This window comes from Manacus candei, unplaced genomic scaffold (assembly GCF_025592945.1).
Source record: "Manacus candei isolate 608988 ecotype Guabito, Panama unplaced genomic scaffold, ASM2559294v1 h1tg000124l, whole genome shotgun sequence".
NCBI lineage: Eukaryota > Metazoa > Chordata > Aves > Passeriformes > Pipridae > Manacus > Manacus candei.
Window position 1 is genome coordinate 2109450 of NW_026138172.1, and position 17862 is coordinate 2127311.

A 17862-nucleotide genomic window follows, 5' to 3' on the forward strand; every position below is an offset into this window, starting at 1 on the left:
GTGACATTTGAAAAGCATTTAGAAAGTTTAGAGTTCTTAACTTTCAGACTTTTAATTAATGAAACTGGGAGCTTAAGTTATGACATTGTTGCTCTACGTTATATGCCTTAAAAAGTTCTGTGAGAAATCAAAGTGTGATTAAGCAGAGGACTGAAACAGGATCTCCCATGCTAAGCAAACACGGAATAAAATGTCCAAGTTATCAATATGAATCCAAACATACTTTATTCAAAGAACAAGATTCGTGGACAGGACAACTATGCTTACAAAAAAAATTGAGCAGTAAAGAGAAAACTGATTACTACTGTGATTATCAACATCAAGGTTCACACTTTTGGTTAAGGTTCTGAATAATTATATATCCATGTCACTAAGAAATATTAATAGTAGCTTAATATTTCTATAATGATCAGGTGTACCTGCAGAGTCTGCTTTCATGCTTGTATATTCAACAGCTTTTTCACGGATTCCTTATACTGAGACATGTTACTTTCTGTTTCACCTTCATTTTTAAGTGCAATTACAGAGTTTCTGTAATTCGTAACCACTTCAGATCCAAGCAGCTCTTCCTTAGAGACACTGCTGACATTCTCTGAGGCTTTTATTCGAAGCAGCGTGTCCAAGGCATTTTTCTGAGAGCGACTGTTTTCCCAGATATACTCTTCCATATCTTCCTCAGACTTCTCGCTCTCCCACTTCTCAGTTTTCTGAAAGAAAATATACACTGTGTTAAAAAACTACTCAAGACTGAAACAAAGCTACAATAATTCAAAGAAAGTTCTCTCTCATATCAATTCACTTTACAAAAGACATTCACTGTGGAAGGTATCTCCTCCTCTAAGGTACAATGCTTGTAACTCGATCCTGTAGGAGCAGGATGAGTTTCTTTCCTCCCACTTACCAAGTTCTTTATGGATCTGGCAGGTATAACTGGGCAAGTCAGAGTGGGAAGAAAAGCTTATGGACTATACACAGTGAATAACAAAAAATCTTGTAAAAATAATAAATTTTAAATAACCCTAAATGCTCAAGATTTGGAGGCAGTTATTATTATTTATTATGCCCCTAGCATATGATTTTGGTATGTCTACACTGGCTGTAAGACATGAAGTGAGACAGTCCATACTAAGTAACCTGTGATGAAAGACAGCAGTCCTTCACCATTTGGGAAATATTTTAATTGGGACTCTTAAGGAAAAGCACCACCAAATAATCCATTTATTCTTCCTGCAAAACAAATTGCTCTTCAAAAGAATCTCTATCCATAAGGTGCTAATTTTTCCCTAATTAGAACTGCAAGATTAGACAGGATCACAAGTTGAGCACTGACAGACACCATCCCAGTGCCTGTAAATACTTGGCTTGTACAGTTGTTCTTCATAAATGTTGTCTTTCAACATTTCTCCAGCAGGCCTTCACAGACTGTTTAAGGAATATTTCAAATGTTATAACCTGCTATTTTTGTATATTTAATTTTTATTGTACTTTGGTAAATATATATGCTTCAGAGGTAGATTTTTATATGTGCTTATTTATTTTTATAATTATTTAGTACTTTACTGATGTAAACAACATCTAGTATCCTTATATTATTTCAAGGATCACAATTTAAAGTATTTTGAGTTTATTTCTGGTGTTTTTCTTAAAATTGTTATAAAACCGTGTCTAAATAAAACTTGCATTTCTCTGGAAATAAGTTCAAAAAAACCTTATAGTAAAGCATTTACATCATATGCATTTTTTCCTTTTTTAAATCCCTTACCAGAAAGAGCTCTTCAGTAAATTTTTAACTATGCTATGCAGAATCAAAAAAAACCTTGCAACCGTAGAGATTTTTTTTTCCTTTGTTGTTTGGGTTTGGCTTTGAGTTTTGGGGGTTTTTTTGGGGGGATGGGGTGTTGGTATTGATTTTTCATTTATTTTAAAATATTCTGTCCACTAATCGTCAAGGCTGCTGCAGTCAAACCACAACATTTAATAACCTTTTATTAAGACCCAAGACTTTTTTTTCCCACTACAACCCTGAGTGCTTGGATCTGTCTATCTGAATTTAAAATACTTCACCAAATGCTGCATCTTGCACCTGGTAAATGGAATCTCTTGTTTTTTAAATCCCTGAGTCCAAATGTTTAGTCAGAAGCAGTGAATACCACCGTTAAAAGGTTCTGACACGAAAACCTGAACGCAAATACAACACAGAAGTAAAAGAATCTCATTCAGTTTTTAGAGAGGAAAAAAGGAACAAAAGGAAGTCCTGTAGCCTGTATTGCCAAAACAATTGGGAATAAGTGGGTATAGTAAAGTATTCCTTGTGTGTTTGACAAATACTGACATACAAAGTGGAGATTGACACAGTTTTTAATTAACATCATCATCCTGGTTTACATATCCCTTGTTTATCTGCATAATGACTCTCCGAGACATTTTTTTCCCCAAACTCGGGCAGAATTTTAAAGCAAAAGCCTTTCTCACAGGGATAGGGTTTCTCAGGAGTAAGGGAATATGGGTATCACCTCTGGTCACTCCTAAACTCATGTTTGAAGTTCAAACAAAAGATCACTGTGAGCCTTTTAAACACCTCTAAGTTATAGCAGAGACAACAAGAACTAATTACAGTTATTACATTTATCCCTTCAGGACAATCCTGCTCTGCACATATTAACTCAGAGGATTTTGGAGATGCCTCCTGATAAACAGATTAAGCTTTCCCCACCTCTTTTGGGCAATACAGAGCAAGATTTTAAAGGGGATTTAAAAGAAACTGTGAAGTATTTCTTTCTTGGAATCCTTCCCAGCAGAGTGATTTGTCAAAATGGATTTTAAAGTAAAATCTGACTACATGGTGGGGGGTGAGGGGGAAAGCAGGAAGGGATTTGACAGTAGGGGGAGACTTCCAAATCCATTCCTCAGCCCTGCTACAAGAAGCCAGTATCCATCACTGCACTGTTGGTGGCCATGTCTCAAAATGAAAAGTTATCCTCCAGATATCCAGTCCAGACATACATCACCAACAGGAAACTGAGCAGAAATCAGGTTTTTGCAAACTAACTGAATCAAGTGAAACTTAAAATACCTTTTCAACACAATTTATTGCAAGAGGAAAGTGAACCTAGATTTATATATGCAATTGAAAATGTACCCTAGATAGACAAGGTATATACCCTGGGTATCCATGAACTCTGAACAGTGGGAATGTTACAAGTGTTGTAGTCTTGGTTTAAAGTGTTATGAATTAAACTTCAAAATTAGGTCTTTATCACCCCAAATTTTGTTAGTTGATTATTTTTGTCCCCTGTAAATTTAAAGTGTTAGTGAACACTGCAGTAAGAGTCTTAAAAATGAGAATAAAACTATGAAAAGTGGAATACAAGTGTATTTATAACATTTTTCTAGAATCCCCACTTAGTGAACAAGGTTAAAAATCAAGAATATATATTTCTTCAATGAATTCACTAAATATGATTGCCTCATTCTGTCACACAGAAGACAGAATCTCAGTATGACCCAGTCTGGCTGAATATGCATTCAGCTGATAATTTCAACCTTTGTCTCTTACCAAAACTTACAATAAGAACAAAACTAAAACCAAATTTAAAAAATCACCAGAAAACAACTTTTTTATATAAAGTCAAAGATCTAAACCTGTTGCTAAAGAGGCACAGAAGAGCTATTTTTTTTAACACTTCCTAATGCAAATATAGAGAATTATTTTTTAATGCCATAAACAGAACAAGGATTTGTTTCTATGCAAATTTTTTATAGTACAGTACAAGCCAGTATTTTGGGAGGTTTACAAGCCTTTACTGTGCTTAATCTGAAATGCTGAAAGAGTATGAATGCTCAAACAGTACTTTGGACAGTGAAATTGCTTTTTACATGTAAGTCATTAACAAAAAGCTTCAATTTATATTGTACCTTTAAGTACAGAAAAAAAAGGAGCATTTTGCATCACTTAAGCAGGCATTTCACCATCAGTTTGCTTGGTTTTTTTCTGCCAGTTTAACTTTCACAATTTTGCTGCCACAGTGATACAGAGGCTTAAAATTGTCAGCTCTTTGGTGCTTCTTTTGGGAAAAACATTTTTAATAAAATTTTGAAGTGGCACACAGAAATCCTGGGGGCAATTAAAAACATGACTCATGTTAGCTAACTTTATTGTCAATGATATAAGCAGTTAAAAAATTAATGTTGTTTAGCAAAGACCAAGTACTTTAGTGGGATTTTTTTTTTTTGAGGGGAAGGAAAGTTCCTTAAATTCCAAGTCAAATTTCAAACTCTGTATGGGCTGGAATAAATACATCTATTTCTTAGTACTGCACTGAAATAAAAGATATTCTGTGTGGTACCGTAACCTTACATTTTCAGGTAATAAATGACAGCTATGCTAACATTTTCCAAATGATTGGGTACTTTCAATCCTAAAAGGAACTGCCAGAACAATTACAGACTCTTTGGGTATAATACACTTTTCATTTGTACTACTTAGTTAGCAACTTACAAAGAAATGCCAACAGAAATTTGTAGAGAGGCAAAACATATTTTTATCACATGAGATTGCATAGAAAAATTTGAATTTCTTGGTGATGTGAAGTAAGTTAAAATACATTCCTCTGAATAAGCAGAACATTATTTTCTAGGACAGAGCAACAGCACAGGAAAGGTGGGACCTCTAGAGGATCAAGGCAAATCAGGACAAACTGGGAGGACTAAACATTTCAGTAAGGTACAAATGTATAAAGCAAAAGGAGAAAAAGCAGAGAAGCAAAACAAGAACTTTGCCTCAAAAAATAGCACTGCATGCAAGAGATGCTCTCGTGTTTCATGATACTCTCAAGCTTAATCTCTGCTTCTGTCACCAGCTCCAGAGTCCTCAGTGGTTGCCTGAATTGCCTCTTCCAAAACAACACTTCATTTCTCTGGGCTGGAGTGGCTGCAGCATTTTCTGGAAAATCCAGGCTTCTGTTAAGAGTCATTTGTAAGGTATTTATCGAACTCTGTTTTCTGAACGCTGATCAGGTAAGATTCTGATCTCATCATGAAAGATCAGTGATATTAAGAGTCCAACTCTTCGGTGATTTTCTGTTCATTTTTTAATGTCTACAGCCCACAAGGCTTCATTTCACTACAACATACAGACTGAAAATTAAACAGCTGCAAAAATTATATTTATGTATCAAAAAGAAGCCTTGTTTCTCCAGCTACTAAAAATAAGGAGTTTAAACTTACTTAAGCAAAAAGCTTAACTACAGTCTGAAAAAGTACAAAGACGATTTTTAATTCAACCTTCTGCTGGAATGCTCATCCTTTGTGGTACAAGAGGTACAAAAAACCTGTAACCTTCTTCCACTACAATACACATTTCCTGGCAGAAAAACCTTCCTTTTATTCTAAATGTTTGAATTCAGATCGTCAGAGAAAACTTACTAAATTTAACATCTAATTATGCCCCTTTAGCTTTACCTTTTCTGGTTCACATTAATGATGAAGACTCAAGTTGTTAGATTTTGAGCACTGGTGAGCACACAATGAAATGGAATACATGCTTCAAAACCAAGTTTATATTACAACATTTAGAGTCAACCCTTACTTTGGCCTCAGTTTGCATTACTTAAACCACTGCATTACAAACATATTATAATAACATGCTGAGAAAGGCCTGTTCTAGGAAGGAAGGACAAAATTATATTACATTTCTAAGATCTCCTATTATGAAACTGCAAAATTCTACTGTTACTAAGTGTTACTGGCACAACCTGAAGTGATAAGAATTGTGGTTATTTGTAATGGCCTAAAATAACTGTAGTTGAAAAAAATGAAGTCTAAAGAAAAGCATATTATCACTAATGGTCAGCTAAAATATTCATTTAGCATGCACACAGACTTGCCACCCCACCAGTGGGGTGCCCTGCCACTCAATGCTTTGTTTAAAAAGGAATGCAAGGTAGTGTGGGCCATTTTCCTCAAACTCATTCAAACTGTGCAGCTGTGAGGTGGGTGGATAAATTCCAGTTAAGCATCTATCTAATGTCACTCTGTCCATTTTTCAGTTTTTTCCTTCACTCATCTTTCTGTTTCAAGTTCCCTGCCCTTTCATCCCAAGTACTACTGGCATCTCCAATGCAAGCAGAGAGCAGAGAGATGCACCCAGAACCCCTTTGGCTATTACTGTTCATATTAAGAAGCCACTTTCAACCTCTCCTACTGTTACAGTGATTCTTCCTTACTGTTCTTTTTAAGCCTTGAATAATTTATCAGATTTCCATAACCACAGTACACAAGAAACCAGGAAAGTTCCACAGTGTGTGTAGCATTACCTATCTACTAAATATCTACTGCTAATATGTCTGATTAGACCTTGTACTTTAAGAAATACTGAAGAACAGAAAATCCATGGACAACTACTTATTACTCTTTCAAGATCTCAGATCTGTAATGCAGAATCGAGATCCTCCACTCTCCATCCTCTTGCATTTGTGTAGACTGAAACATATGTAGAATTGGAGCAAAAAAACGGAATGACTCTGAATATTCTTCCTTACAGGAAAATTGATTTCCCGCTCCATTTGCTTCTCCTTCCTTCTTTCAACTCATAACAGAAGTGGACTTTTGGGTGCTAAACTATTAATCCAAGCTGAGTGTGAAGAAATCAGTCCATGATCCTTTTAACCACTCGAGGGCAGCAAACTCTTACTCTCTAAAAATCATCTGATACCACGAAAATACACCCAGGTTTCAAGTGATGTTACAGCACTCAAGAAATACCATTGTTTAAAGGCAGCAAAAATACAACTGGTTAAGCTGCTGTTTAATACTCTACCTAATATATCTTACCCTTGATTAATTCAATCCAGACACCATCCTCAGGGATAATTTGAAAAGAATCACAAAAGAAGTCCAAAGAAGATAAATTCAATTCTTACCACTCAGTGCAAGTCAGCTATCTAATTAATATATTCTGAAATCCAATAAACACAAATATTTCATTATTAACCTGAAAACTATTAAATAGGAAGCAGAAGATCTCCAAGTGTTTTAGAGTAAGAAAATAAATGAACATTCTTAAGTTTTAAAATCTGATTGTTTTAAAAATAACTGAACTCATAGGTCTGATATCTACTTCCACTTGTAACTGTAATAGAAGTGCATCACTGGCAACTAAAACATAATTACACTTGAAATTACATTTCCTGATGTATATCTGCATATAATTCTTCCTTTTATTCATTCATTCATTCATCATGGTTAGGCTTCATGAATGAAGATTTGGGAAGGGCTCTACCCATGTTTGTTACAAGCACGCTGGTGGCTAAAAAGGCCAATACGAGATAGACAAGTCCAACTGCAGAAGGCACAGCAGAAAGACTCCTTAGGTGGTAAATTCTGCAAGACACGGTTCTTTCTGTGCTGTCTTTTCTCCTCGAGAGTGATCCTGTGTGCTTTCTCAAAAGCATCAGCAGCGTTATAGATGATGTGTCTCCAGACCTCCCGATTGGAGGCCAGAGTAGACCAGTTATGGTGATCAATATGGCCAAGGCTGAGATGTTGTTTCAGGGAGTCCTTGTATCTTTTCTTTGGGGTTCCTCTCTTGCGGCAGCCGGTGGCAAGTTCACCATAAAGCAGGATCTTAGGGAGGCAGTGGTTGGTCCTTCATCCTGGAGATGTGCCCTGCCCAGCGCAGCTGTGTTCTCAGCAACATGGCCTCAATACTTGTGACTGCTGCTTGTTCTAGAACAGATGTGTTGGTCACATCATCTGACCAGTGGATGTTTAGGACTGTACGGAGGCAGCGTTGATGGAAGCGTTCTAAGAGATGCAGGTGGTAGCAGTAGATGACCCATGATTTGGAGCCATATAAAAGAGTGGACAGCACAATGGCTCTGTAAACACTGATCTTGGTACTTTTCTTCAGGTGTTTATTTCGCCAAACTCTTTTATGAAGTTTCCCGAAAGCACTGTATGCCTTTGCTAACCTGTTGTCTGTCTCTTTGTCAATCTTACCATCCGAGGAGATGAGGCTGCCTAGGGAATTAAACTGCTGAACTGATTTGAGCTCTGATTGGCCAATGGTGATATGGGGATGATGGAAGACTTCCTGAGGTGCAGGTTGATAGAGAACTTCTGTCTTCTTTAAGCTGACTTCCAGCCCAAAAAGCTCAGCAGCGTCTGCAAAGCAGGATGTTAAACGCTGCAGAGCTGCTTCTGTGTGGGCAACAAGGGCGGCGTCATCAGCATAAAGCAGCTCCCACTATTGCAGAAGGAATTCTACCTGAAAGCCAATGTGGTTTCAGAGCCAACAGGAGGACCACAGACATGGTATTTGTTCTCAGACAACTGCAAGAGAAGTGTAGGGAACAGAACAAAGGTCTCTATGTAACCTTTGTTGACCTCACCACGGCTTTCGATACTGTGAGCAGAAAAGGTCTGTGACAGATTTTGGAATGTTTGGGTTGTCCCCCCAAGTTCCTTAAAATGATCATCTCATTCCATGAGGATCAGCACGGCCAAGTCAGATATGGCAATGCACTTTCTGAGCCCTTTCTAATAACCAGTGGTGTGAAACAAGGCTGTGTTCTTGCATCAACCCTATTCACAATCTTTTCCAGCAGGATGCTCCAAAGGGCCACGGCAGACCTCGAGGATCAGGACGGGATCTACATTCGATACCGTACTGATGGAAGCCTTTTCAACCTAAGGTGACTGAAGGCCCACACCAAGACCTTAAATCATATTGTCCAGGAGCTTCCTTTTATACACGCTTGCCAATTCACAAAATACAGAAACATAGTTATTAACATAAATTCTGTCACGTTTAGAGAGAGATATTAGGCAAAGTTTTCAGGATTGAGGGTAAAAATTAAATGCATCCAGCTTTCCTTCACTGCCCTCATCTTTTTATTCAATTACATCACAAACATGCATTAAAACAGTGTGACACTACTCTGCTGTGAAAGTCATCAAATCTTACAATTAATTCTGCAAACAGGACTGATGTTACTGTCTAACTGGCAGGTCAGCCCCCATCCATTGCCTTCACACAATAAAGTTGGTACAAATTAAAATAAACCACACATTGTTTGCTTATGGTTTACAAAACTCCCTTTCAGCAAGTCACTAAAAGGCATTACCACTGATCATGAAGGGAAAAAACCACGCCACAAAGCAAAACATGTCACACAAAATTAAAAAACCATGTCTCAGGAAACCATTAATTTTTCATGGAAATCAAAGACAATTACAACTGATTGACAAACTCATCAAACATTAACATGGAGGTTGGAAGGTAATAAAAGGGCAGGAGACTTGTGCATATTCAACATACACTGAACACTCACGTAGCAGTATCATATAGCCCTGTCTGCCATCACTAATTAATGCCAGAGCACAGCACAGACGTGCTGTTCGTGCTGAAATTAATAAAGTGAGCAGTGTCTAACCCTCTTGTCATTGCAATACTGATCTGTCATTAATTTCAGATTTGTAATGCAATGTAATGCTGATGGGGAGAGGAACATCCATGCCTACAAAACTCTTGAAATCTAGAGTAAATGTTACCCTTCACAATTAATTTAATTTGACGTACTCTACAATTGCAAAATGTATCCTTCAAGGCAGCTCTCACTGAAAGGGAAATACAGCTCATCCTCCTAAGTATGTTTGTAACATCACCACTGCAAGGATCGAAATCGAGAACACCTAAATTCATAAAAATGCTGAATATGGAAAATACAACTTATATAAAAGAGTACATCTATGGAAATAGGGTGATGGTGAAAGCTTTTACTGTCTGTCTCAAACAATGTGACTACTAACAGTACACTCAACTTTATGTTATTCAAAACATTAGTATGGATTTTCAGCATTAATTTTATTTCAGACTACTAACTTGTTTCCTGCAAAAAATGCCTATTTATAACCTACACAACTAACCACAAAAATACAAGAGACAGGTCTGAAGAGTTCACTGTGAAAGAAAGATCTGTAGTCTAAAGATATCTTATTATACTTAGAGGTCTATTTAAAATTTGTAGTAAATTAATAATAAATTGGAATAGTACCTTTCATACATTTGGATTGGATATCTGATATGTAAAACCACTTAACAAAACAAGCTACAGGGAAAAATTCCAAGTACTCCTTATCATGAATGATTATGGAAAACTTTACATTACACTTGCTTTATCTAAAGAGTTATAAATTTTTTTTTATATTTTTCAGGACACTAACACCCATGCAATGAAATGCTAAAACTAACAGGAGGTGCAGAGGAAGCCCCTTTCCTGAGCAGGAGGGAGCTCAGAAAAGCAGTCAGCTTGAGGCAAAGTGAGAGAGCATTTAAGAAACAGAACATTTCCAAATTACAGCCATTGTTTACTTTAGCCCAGGAAGAGCCCAAGAAAAGACATATTCTAAGCAACAGGTCCAAGTCCGGAATCAGGCAAGATGTAGATATTGTGTTCTCAGTTTTCACAGCTTTTAAGTGATAACATGCCCCTCTGTTTTTTTGGAACAGACTTGGTTTTGCCTTTAAACACAGTCCCTGTTAAAAGTGCATAGGTAACGGGAGATAATCACAGAGCACACCATTCCTCTGGGTGCACTAAATTCATATTTGAATATTGTGCACAGGCAGCCCAGTGTGATGCCACATTAGAGGTACGTTTAGGAACCCTGACAATTAAGGTGTTTTCTGGTAGGCTCAGGGTCAGTTTTAGGCTCCTGGCTGAGAAGAGCAAAGCATTGGGAAAGAATCTCTTATTGAGGTCAAAACCAAGTGAACTTCTTAAAAGAGACAAACTGTTTACAAACAACAAAATAGCACTTGTGAAGTTAAGAGAAATGCACTCAAGTTGACTCCGGAATTAAGATCAAACATAGGCAACTTATCTTGGTTGAATTTGAAGACAAGTGAGGTGGAAGAGGGAAAGAATCTCGAGATAATTTACTTTAAGGTATGACAGAGACCACATGCACATTAGACAGCACGAGCTACTTAAAACTGCTTACCCAAGATTCGTGGTACAGAACCGTGAGCAGGTGCATGCCATAATCATAGTTCTGTCTTCTTAGGGGACACCTGAAAATTCAGGAACAAAGCTCGTTTTTTGGAACAAGATGTTAAAAATCACCGTCTAAGTTTCTAATTTGTAATGTAGGGAATCTTAGGGAAATGTGTGTTTAAATCACATGCATTTCTGAATTACACCCAACCAAGAATAACACCTTGGCAGTGTGAGTATTAAGAACATGGGAGAAAGGGCAACTGCAACTCAGTAGGAAAATCTACAAAATCCAAGAATTAACAAATCTTCAGGAAACATTAAAAACTTTTTTGCCGTCTGTGCCAAACTGGAATCAAACACACATAAGTCTGAACTCCTTTAAAACCTGATTTTAACAGTTAATAACAGGAGCAGTGTTAAGTTTAAGTGCTATTTTAGCCTTAAAAATATAATAATTCACCAAGAGAATAGCTGGTGTTACTGGAAGACACCCAGCCCTTTCTATACAGTGACCATTGGTACAAGCATTTTTGTTTCCTTCTGTACCTGTCTGTGACAATTGTGAGCACATCTGTCTCCCGGCAGTACCGCTCTCCTACAAGTTTAACAAGCTTCTTCTTTGCATGGTCATCCAAATTCAGGTTAGAAAGTTTAACCTTCAAGTACAAGAGAAAACAACTTTAACTCCTTGGATAAATCCAATCTCTGCACTTTGGAAATACCTGAGACAGCATGGCACACCTATTAAGAATTAGAAGGACAGCTCTTCAGGATGTATTTGCAGAATTTCTTCTGATTGTATCACATCAGAAGTCTTACCACAAGGCAAGAATAATGTGAATATTCAAACTATATATACATGTATAATAAACACCCACATAATGCCTAAATCTCCTGAGCCCCCTTCCAACCTCAAATATGTCATGATCCTATGCTGACAAGGCTGCTGTGCCTATTGCACTGATGCCTGGAGGCCTGCCAACTCAACACTTATAAATAGTGCCACATTCATATGACCCATCTTTCAATACCTGTGCACTTCCAGGGCCAAAAAATTAGCAATGAGAAGATCTAAGCAAGGCATGGAGAACCTTTTCTACAAGGACATCCTTCACAGGGTACACTACTTTGCTTACATCACAGCCAACTTAAATGCATATCCATAACCTGATGACCTAACATTCTGCAGAATACTTCAGGAAATCCACTGCTTTTTATTTATTCTGACTTTGAGGAAACCATTTCCCTCATTTCCTTATAGCAGATCATACTTGCACGTTTGGAAAAGAAAAACAAGTATTTAGGCTTTTGAGACAACGGCAGTTTACCAAAATTACTACTTACTCTTAAAGTCACCACTCTTGCTTTGGGATTGCGAATAGACGTCCCTGAAGAAACATAATCTACAGTTTCGGTCTCAATGGGAAAATGCTGTTCACATTTCTCATCACTGTCCAGAGCACTTGGCCATTCAGTGCAGAAATCTGTATAATAAAGAGAAAACACTACAAGTAATACCTGTTTGGTGTATTTGGTTGTTGCTTGGGGTTTTTTTTTCCAGATTTATTGTAATCTATCTTTTTACTGGGTTTAATCCTTTCTGTATACTGGGTTCTCCAAAACCCAGGATACAGTACTCCAGATGCCAAACAATCACAGAATGGTTTGGGTTGGAATTGACCCTCAAAGATTAAAGAGTCCAACCCCCTGCCATAGGCAGGAACATCTTTCACTAGATTTGGCTGCTCAAAGCTCATCCAACCTCACCTTGAACACCTTCAAGGATGGGGCATCCACAGCTTCTCTGGGCAAGCCCTTTCAGTGTCTCACCACCCTCATCACAGAAAATGCTTCCTTTGCCTCATTAGGTTCTCTTGCTGGCTGGCAGAGATTCTCTTGGTCTTCAGCAGATCCTGTATCTCCCCAGCAGACCTTGCTCTCACAGAGGGTTTCTAGTATCAATAGCTTTTTGGTCATTAAATGCAATCCAGAATGGCTACTGACTGAACTCTGGTTCAATCACAATCTTCTGAGAATTCTGTCACATTCATCACTCACCTTTCTCAAGGCACTAAACTATCAACTTGTCAGTACAAGCAGGGCCTCATTGAAAGTAAAATTTCAGTCTTTCTTGGGTGCTCTCCTAAGACACATCTGCCAACCACCTAGGTAGCTCCAGGCAGCAGCAATAAAGCAGACAGTACTAGCCAAAGCCTGACAAATAACCAGCTTCACAAGTGTACCATGTCTCACCTTCTACTTGATCACACACATTTACATTCTCACCTTTAAGAGCTGCACAGTGCTTCTTAATTGCAGGAGGAGTAAGATGCAAAAAATTGGGAATCTGAAACAGACACATTAAGAGTTACCACAATAATGGCTTTTTGTCTGTTCCTAAGTAAATGGACATGACTGAAATCCGAATACACTTCTCACATTTGTTATGGTAATACAACACGCTGAATAAGATATTCAGATAAGTACTCAAGTCTGATTTAGGAACAGACTTCAGTTAGCCCTAGTACAAAAATCACAGGCATGATCACCCTAAAAAGGTCTCCAGATTTCATTCATTTGTTACTTAACTTTGTTACCATTTCATTTAGAAACTAAAGAGGATCATCCTGTTTAATAAGAGAAAACAGTCTCCAATACAAACACCCCAATCAAAGCAGTGCAACCTTAGTGAATACTAACATTACAATAACCACCCACCCATGTGATGTGTCTTACCTTAATAAGTTCTAAGTTGCCTTCTTTTGGGGGAGGTACTCCTCTCTTCACTGGGTAACCCATTCGGATTGGGAGAGGCACAGAGGCAGGTTTAAAGGCAGCTGCTGTTGGATAAACACTGCTCCAGTCCTGATCCACAGCCATCCTCTCTGTTCTGGGAGGTACAGCCTAAGCAGTGCAAAAGGATACAAGCTGGATGTGAGATACAGTTTGTAAGACAAAGCAGGATCAACACACAAATCATAAATCAGCAGGGGAAGGAAAGGGAATCAAATCAGTATGGAACTGCAAACTCTGTCTCCTAAAGGGCCTGAGCGTGTAGTTGGGGGCAAGACAATGAGTTTTAAAATACTGGAATTCTGAAAGTGTGAACCAGTTGATAATAAAAGAAACAGATTATAATTGACATTTCTTGCTACAGAAATGCCAGTACAGGAACAATGTATTAGTATATTGAAGAAATAGCTTATATTCTCCAATAACTGACCACAGTTTCAGTCAAATGCTCCTAAAAAACCTAACAAACAAACAAGTCACTGGTTTTTTTCCCCAAAAACTTTAATTTTTAATTTAGAGGGGTAGAAAAGAAATGGATAAATGCAGTCAACTGGTCTTACTGCTTTGGTGTATCATAAAATCCACTCTTAGAAGCTACACAAAAATTTAATGTGTCCCAGGTCTACTTCACTATTTGCTTTTAAAACATCATAACCTGCACTATACAACTTTTGACGTGTACATGTGGATGACAACAGGAAATTTTTAGTTATTAAATGTCCAGATATCAGTTTTAAATCCACCGTGCACGTACAATTTCACTGATGCACAAGATCACACTTTTTATTTACACCAGAAAGAAACCACCACAAATCCTGTAAACTCAGATTGAAAATAACAATAAAATGTCTGGTTTTTTGAAAATGCAACTTTAAGTTACTCTTCAGACCTGCAGTACATGGTGTCAGTAAAAGTTAACTATTAGCTTACTGTTATGTTTTGGCTTTATGAAGGTACATACTGAAAAGAGCTGGGACATTACAGAAAGCAGGTGCTGGCCTGGAACAGTCACAGGGTTTGACTGCAGAAGGGGCTCCTGTTATGACACACAGCTTAGAAAACTGTCTCAAACACCTGAGTTAGCTGCAAATCATTTCAGTACTTACAAATTGTGGTGTCCTGCCTCTTCTCCTTACTGAAGCTGAAAGAAAAAAAAAAAACAGAGCCATTTAAAATACAAATTTTTATATAGTTTTTTTTGAGGGGGCAATGCAACCTAGTCTTCTATACTTTTTTTTGCGCTTGTCTTTGTACCAATGTTCATTAATACTCCCCAATCTTTACATGGAAGAAGGGGAAGATCAAGTACTCAGACTGCAGATTGCTCATTTATTTTTTGAAACATTAGATAAAAAAGAACTTCAAGAAAATGAGTGAGAGTAAACTTTCACCTTCATCCCTGTGCTCCCTCTTTCTCACATGGCTGTGCAGTCACAAATCACCCTCCCACAGGAGCACAAGATGGATAAACCTAAGAGTTACTATTTCCAAAAGGACAATCACATGGCTCCATCCCTTCCTTCTGACTTTACACCCTCTTCTGTGCCACTCTGCAGCTCAATTAACCTCTGTATGAACAGTTTGCACATTGGATTGTTTCTCTTCTTGAGCTGGGGATGGGGATCGTGTCAATACAGTTTAATGAGCAATCGTGTAAGAGTTTAACTCCTTTCAGGCCTGAGCCACCCTCTGACTCTACTTTATAGCCAGATATTACTTGGAGCTGTGGTGAAAGACTCCCAGGGATGCATGAAGATACCAAATACCGCTGGATTGTCAAACTAAACAGAGATCTTGCTTCCCTTCATTTCTGCCCCCTCCTGAAACTCTAAAACACTTCAAACTCCGCTCTCCAAAAAACGACACTGGACAATGTAGCCTCAGACAAATGAAGGTGAAGCCGATGCCATTTACTTTCAAGTGACTGGTTTGAGCTCTCGGGTTTTATTTCTTTGTATATATTTAGCAAAAAAAAAAAGGGATTTAGGAGTGGACGTTTGGGTTTTCCCCTCATTAATGTCTTACAACCCTACCTCGCAAAACCTGGCGAACTTTACAGTTCTTTCGTTTTCCTTACCTGAGTACTTTATGTACCCAATTCTGCTCATCCTCTTCTTGCTATATAAAAAATTTAAACTGAAAGATACATCCGGGGGTTCTACAACAGTTCACGCACAGCATTCCTTTATCGCCTGACCTGCCTTCCTCGCGGTGCTTTCGCACGCAGCCACACTTCGCACCGCACTGGTTCTGTTACAAACGCCCATAATTTCAGGCCAGGACCCCTTTAACACTTAAAGGATCTTTCAGAGACCAGGCCTGGTCTCACGGGAGCACACAGCCCTGGGCAGACCATGAAATTCCCTCTGGGAATAACCGACACCAGGCACCGCTCCGCCGCAGCCCCGGCACTCAGCGCTCGCTCCCGCCCTGCCGGCGGAGGCGCAGCGCGGCCCCCGCGCCCCCCGTGCTCACCTTCCCGCTGCTGCGGCCCTTCCTTGCCGCTCACCGCGGGCGCCGAGGAATAAGCGGAGCGGCCCCAGCGAGGCGCGGCTGGGAGCCCCCCGCCGGCCCCGCACCACAGCCCGGCCCGGCAGCACAGCCCGGCCCGCGCCGCCATGGCGGCCTCCGCGCAGCCCCGCCCGGCCCGACGGCGGCCGGCGCGGGCCCGGGGCCGGGCAAGCTCCGCCCTCACGGAGCGGGGCGGGACGGGACCCGGCGGGACTCGCTGTGCCCGCGGGGAGGAGCCTCGTGCTCCGCCATTGCGGGGGGACGGGGAATACCATGGATCGGGGGGACTCCTGGACCTGCTCAGGAGACCCCAGAAATCCCACCATGTGCCTGAGAGCGTTGTCCAAACACTCCTTGAGCTCTGTCAGGCGGGATGCTGCGACCGCTGCCTTGGGGAGCTTGTTCGGTGCCCAACCATCCTCTGGGGGGAGAACCTTCTGCTAATATGTAACTTAAACCTCCCCGTCACAGCTCCAGCCGTTCCCTCGGGTCCTGTCACAGGGAGCAGAGATCGGTGCCTGTCCCTCCTGAGGAAGGTGCAGGCGGCCGCGAGGGCTCCCCTCAGTCTCCAAGTTTTTGGGGGGGATTTTTTTTTTCCCCCCACGCACACCTGGAGGGAGGAGGACTGGTGAAAACAGCCATGAAATACAGTTCAGAACAGGAGATCTAGACAACCTCTTAAGAAGAAGAGTTTAAGTCAGCGTAGCTGTAAATTGAAATAGCGTCACTGGTAAAATTTGTTGGGATAAGGCACAGACCTGCAAATAAAAGTGTATTTCTGAAAATAGTAATCAAAAGCACCTGCTGAGAGTTTGATGACATTAAAATCTCCCTCACTGCTCTTTAACCAGAACCTCCTGTCTTTTTCACATTCACTTCTTCCCATAGGATCCTTCACCTCCCCTTTTTTGTTGCAGGGCAAATTGAATCATGCTGGACTACATCTGAAACATGCTAAAAACCTCATCTGAATAACTATAGACTGTACAGCAAATAAGCTGCAAAAAGGACTCAAGTTTTTGACTCATATTTCTTTCATACTGAAAAAACCTCAGATTAAAAATAATCTAAATAGCAACCTGGAAAGTCCTGTATTAAAAAAAATGGATACTGCTCAGAGCCTTGTCTTTGGAACTCAATAAAAATGAAGTGAAATATCATCAGGCATGTTAAGAGTTTGTCTGGAACATAGCATGAGACCACTTACACATGCTCTAGAGGGAAAGCTGCTTTCAGCTATCCTAATGTTTTAGCCACAAAATAAGTCTTGATAGGGAAACAAAACTCTTGGTAGCACAAATGGTCCCAGTAAACTACAAAGATTTCCAAGTCTAGTCGAAAAACACATGCACAATTTTATCCATTTTGTTTTTTTATAATGTAAAATAAACTAGTATATCTTCCAGAAGGACAGGAAAGGTAAGAGGGGGAAAAGTATTCTAGGAAAAATATGCAAGCAGAAAAGACTACAATGATTTGTTTATATCTAGGAAATCAAAACACTGCCAGATATCATGTGGAATTGGAGCAAGGAAAATTGAATGACTGAATTTCCTTA

General features: G+C 39.4%; 1 protein-coding gene across 1 annotated transcript; it reads right to left on the reverse strand.

Annotated features, from left to right (window-relative positions):
- Positions 1 to 199: 199 nt before the first annotated feature.
- On the reverse strand, positions 200 to 16432 carry MRPS35 (mitochondrial ribosomal protein S35). The gene is made up of 8 exons (XM_051770782.1): positions 16269 to 16432; positions 14900 to 14934; positions 13737 to 13904; positions 13287 to 13347; positions 12345 to 12484; positions 11547 to 11656; positions 11005 to 11074; positions 200 to 707 (listed from the first exon to the last, which is right to left on the reverse strand). The coding sequence occupies exons 1-8, from the start codon at positions 16411 to 16413 to the stop codon at positions 435 to 437; spliced, it is 1002 nt and encodes a 333-aa protein (XP_051626742.1). The 5' UTR covers positions 16414 to 16432; the 3' UTR covers positions 200 to 434.
- Between the last annotated feature and the right edge of the window lie 1430 nt (positions 16433 to 17862).

Excerpts from the sequence above, each read along its gene's own strand:
- MRPS35 (XM_051770782.1), bottom strand. The coding sequence starts at position 16,413 with ATGGCGGCGCGGGCCGGGCTGTGCTGCCGGGCCGGGCTGTGGTGCGGG. Across the intron at positions 13,905-14,899 it reads GAGGCAGGACACCACAATTT|GCTGTACCTCCCAGAACAGA; the intron begins GTAAGTACTGAA and ends TGCACTGCTTAG. Across the intron at positions 11,657-12,344 it reads CAAGAGTGGTGACTTTAAGA|GTTAAACTTTCTAACCTGAA; the intron begins GTAAGTAGTAAT and ends TTGTACTTGAAG.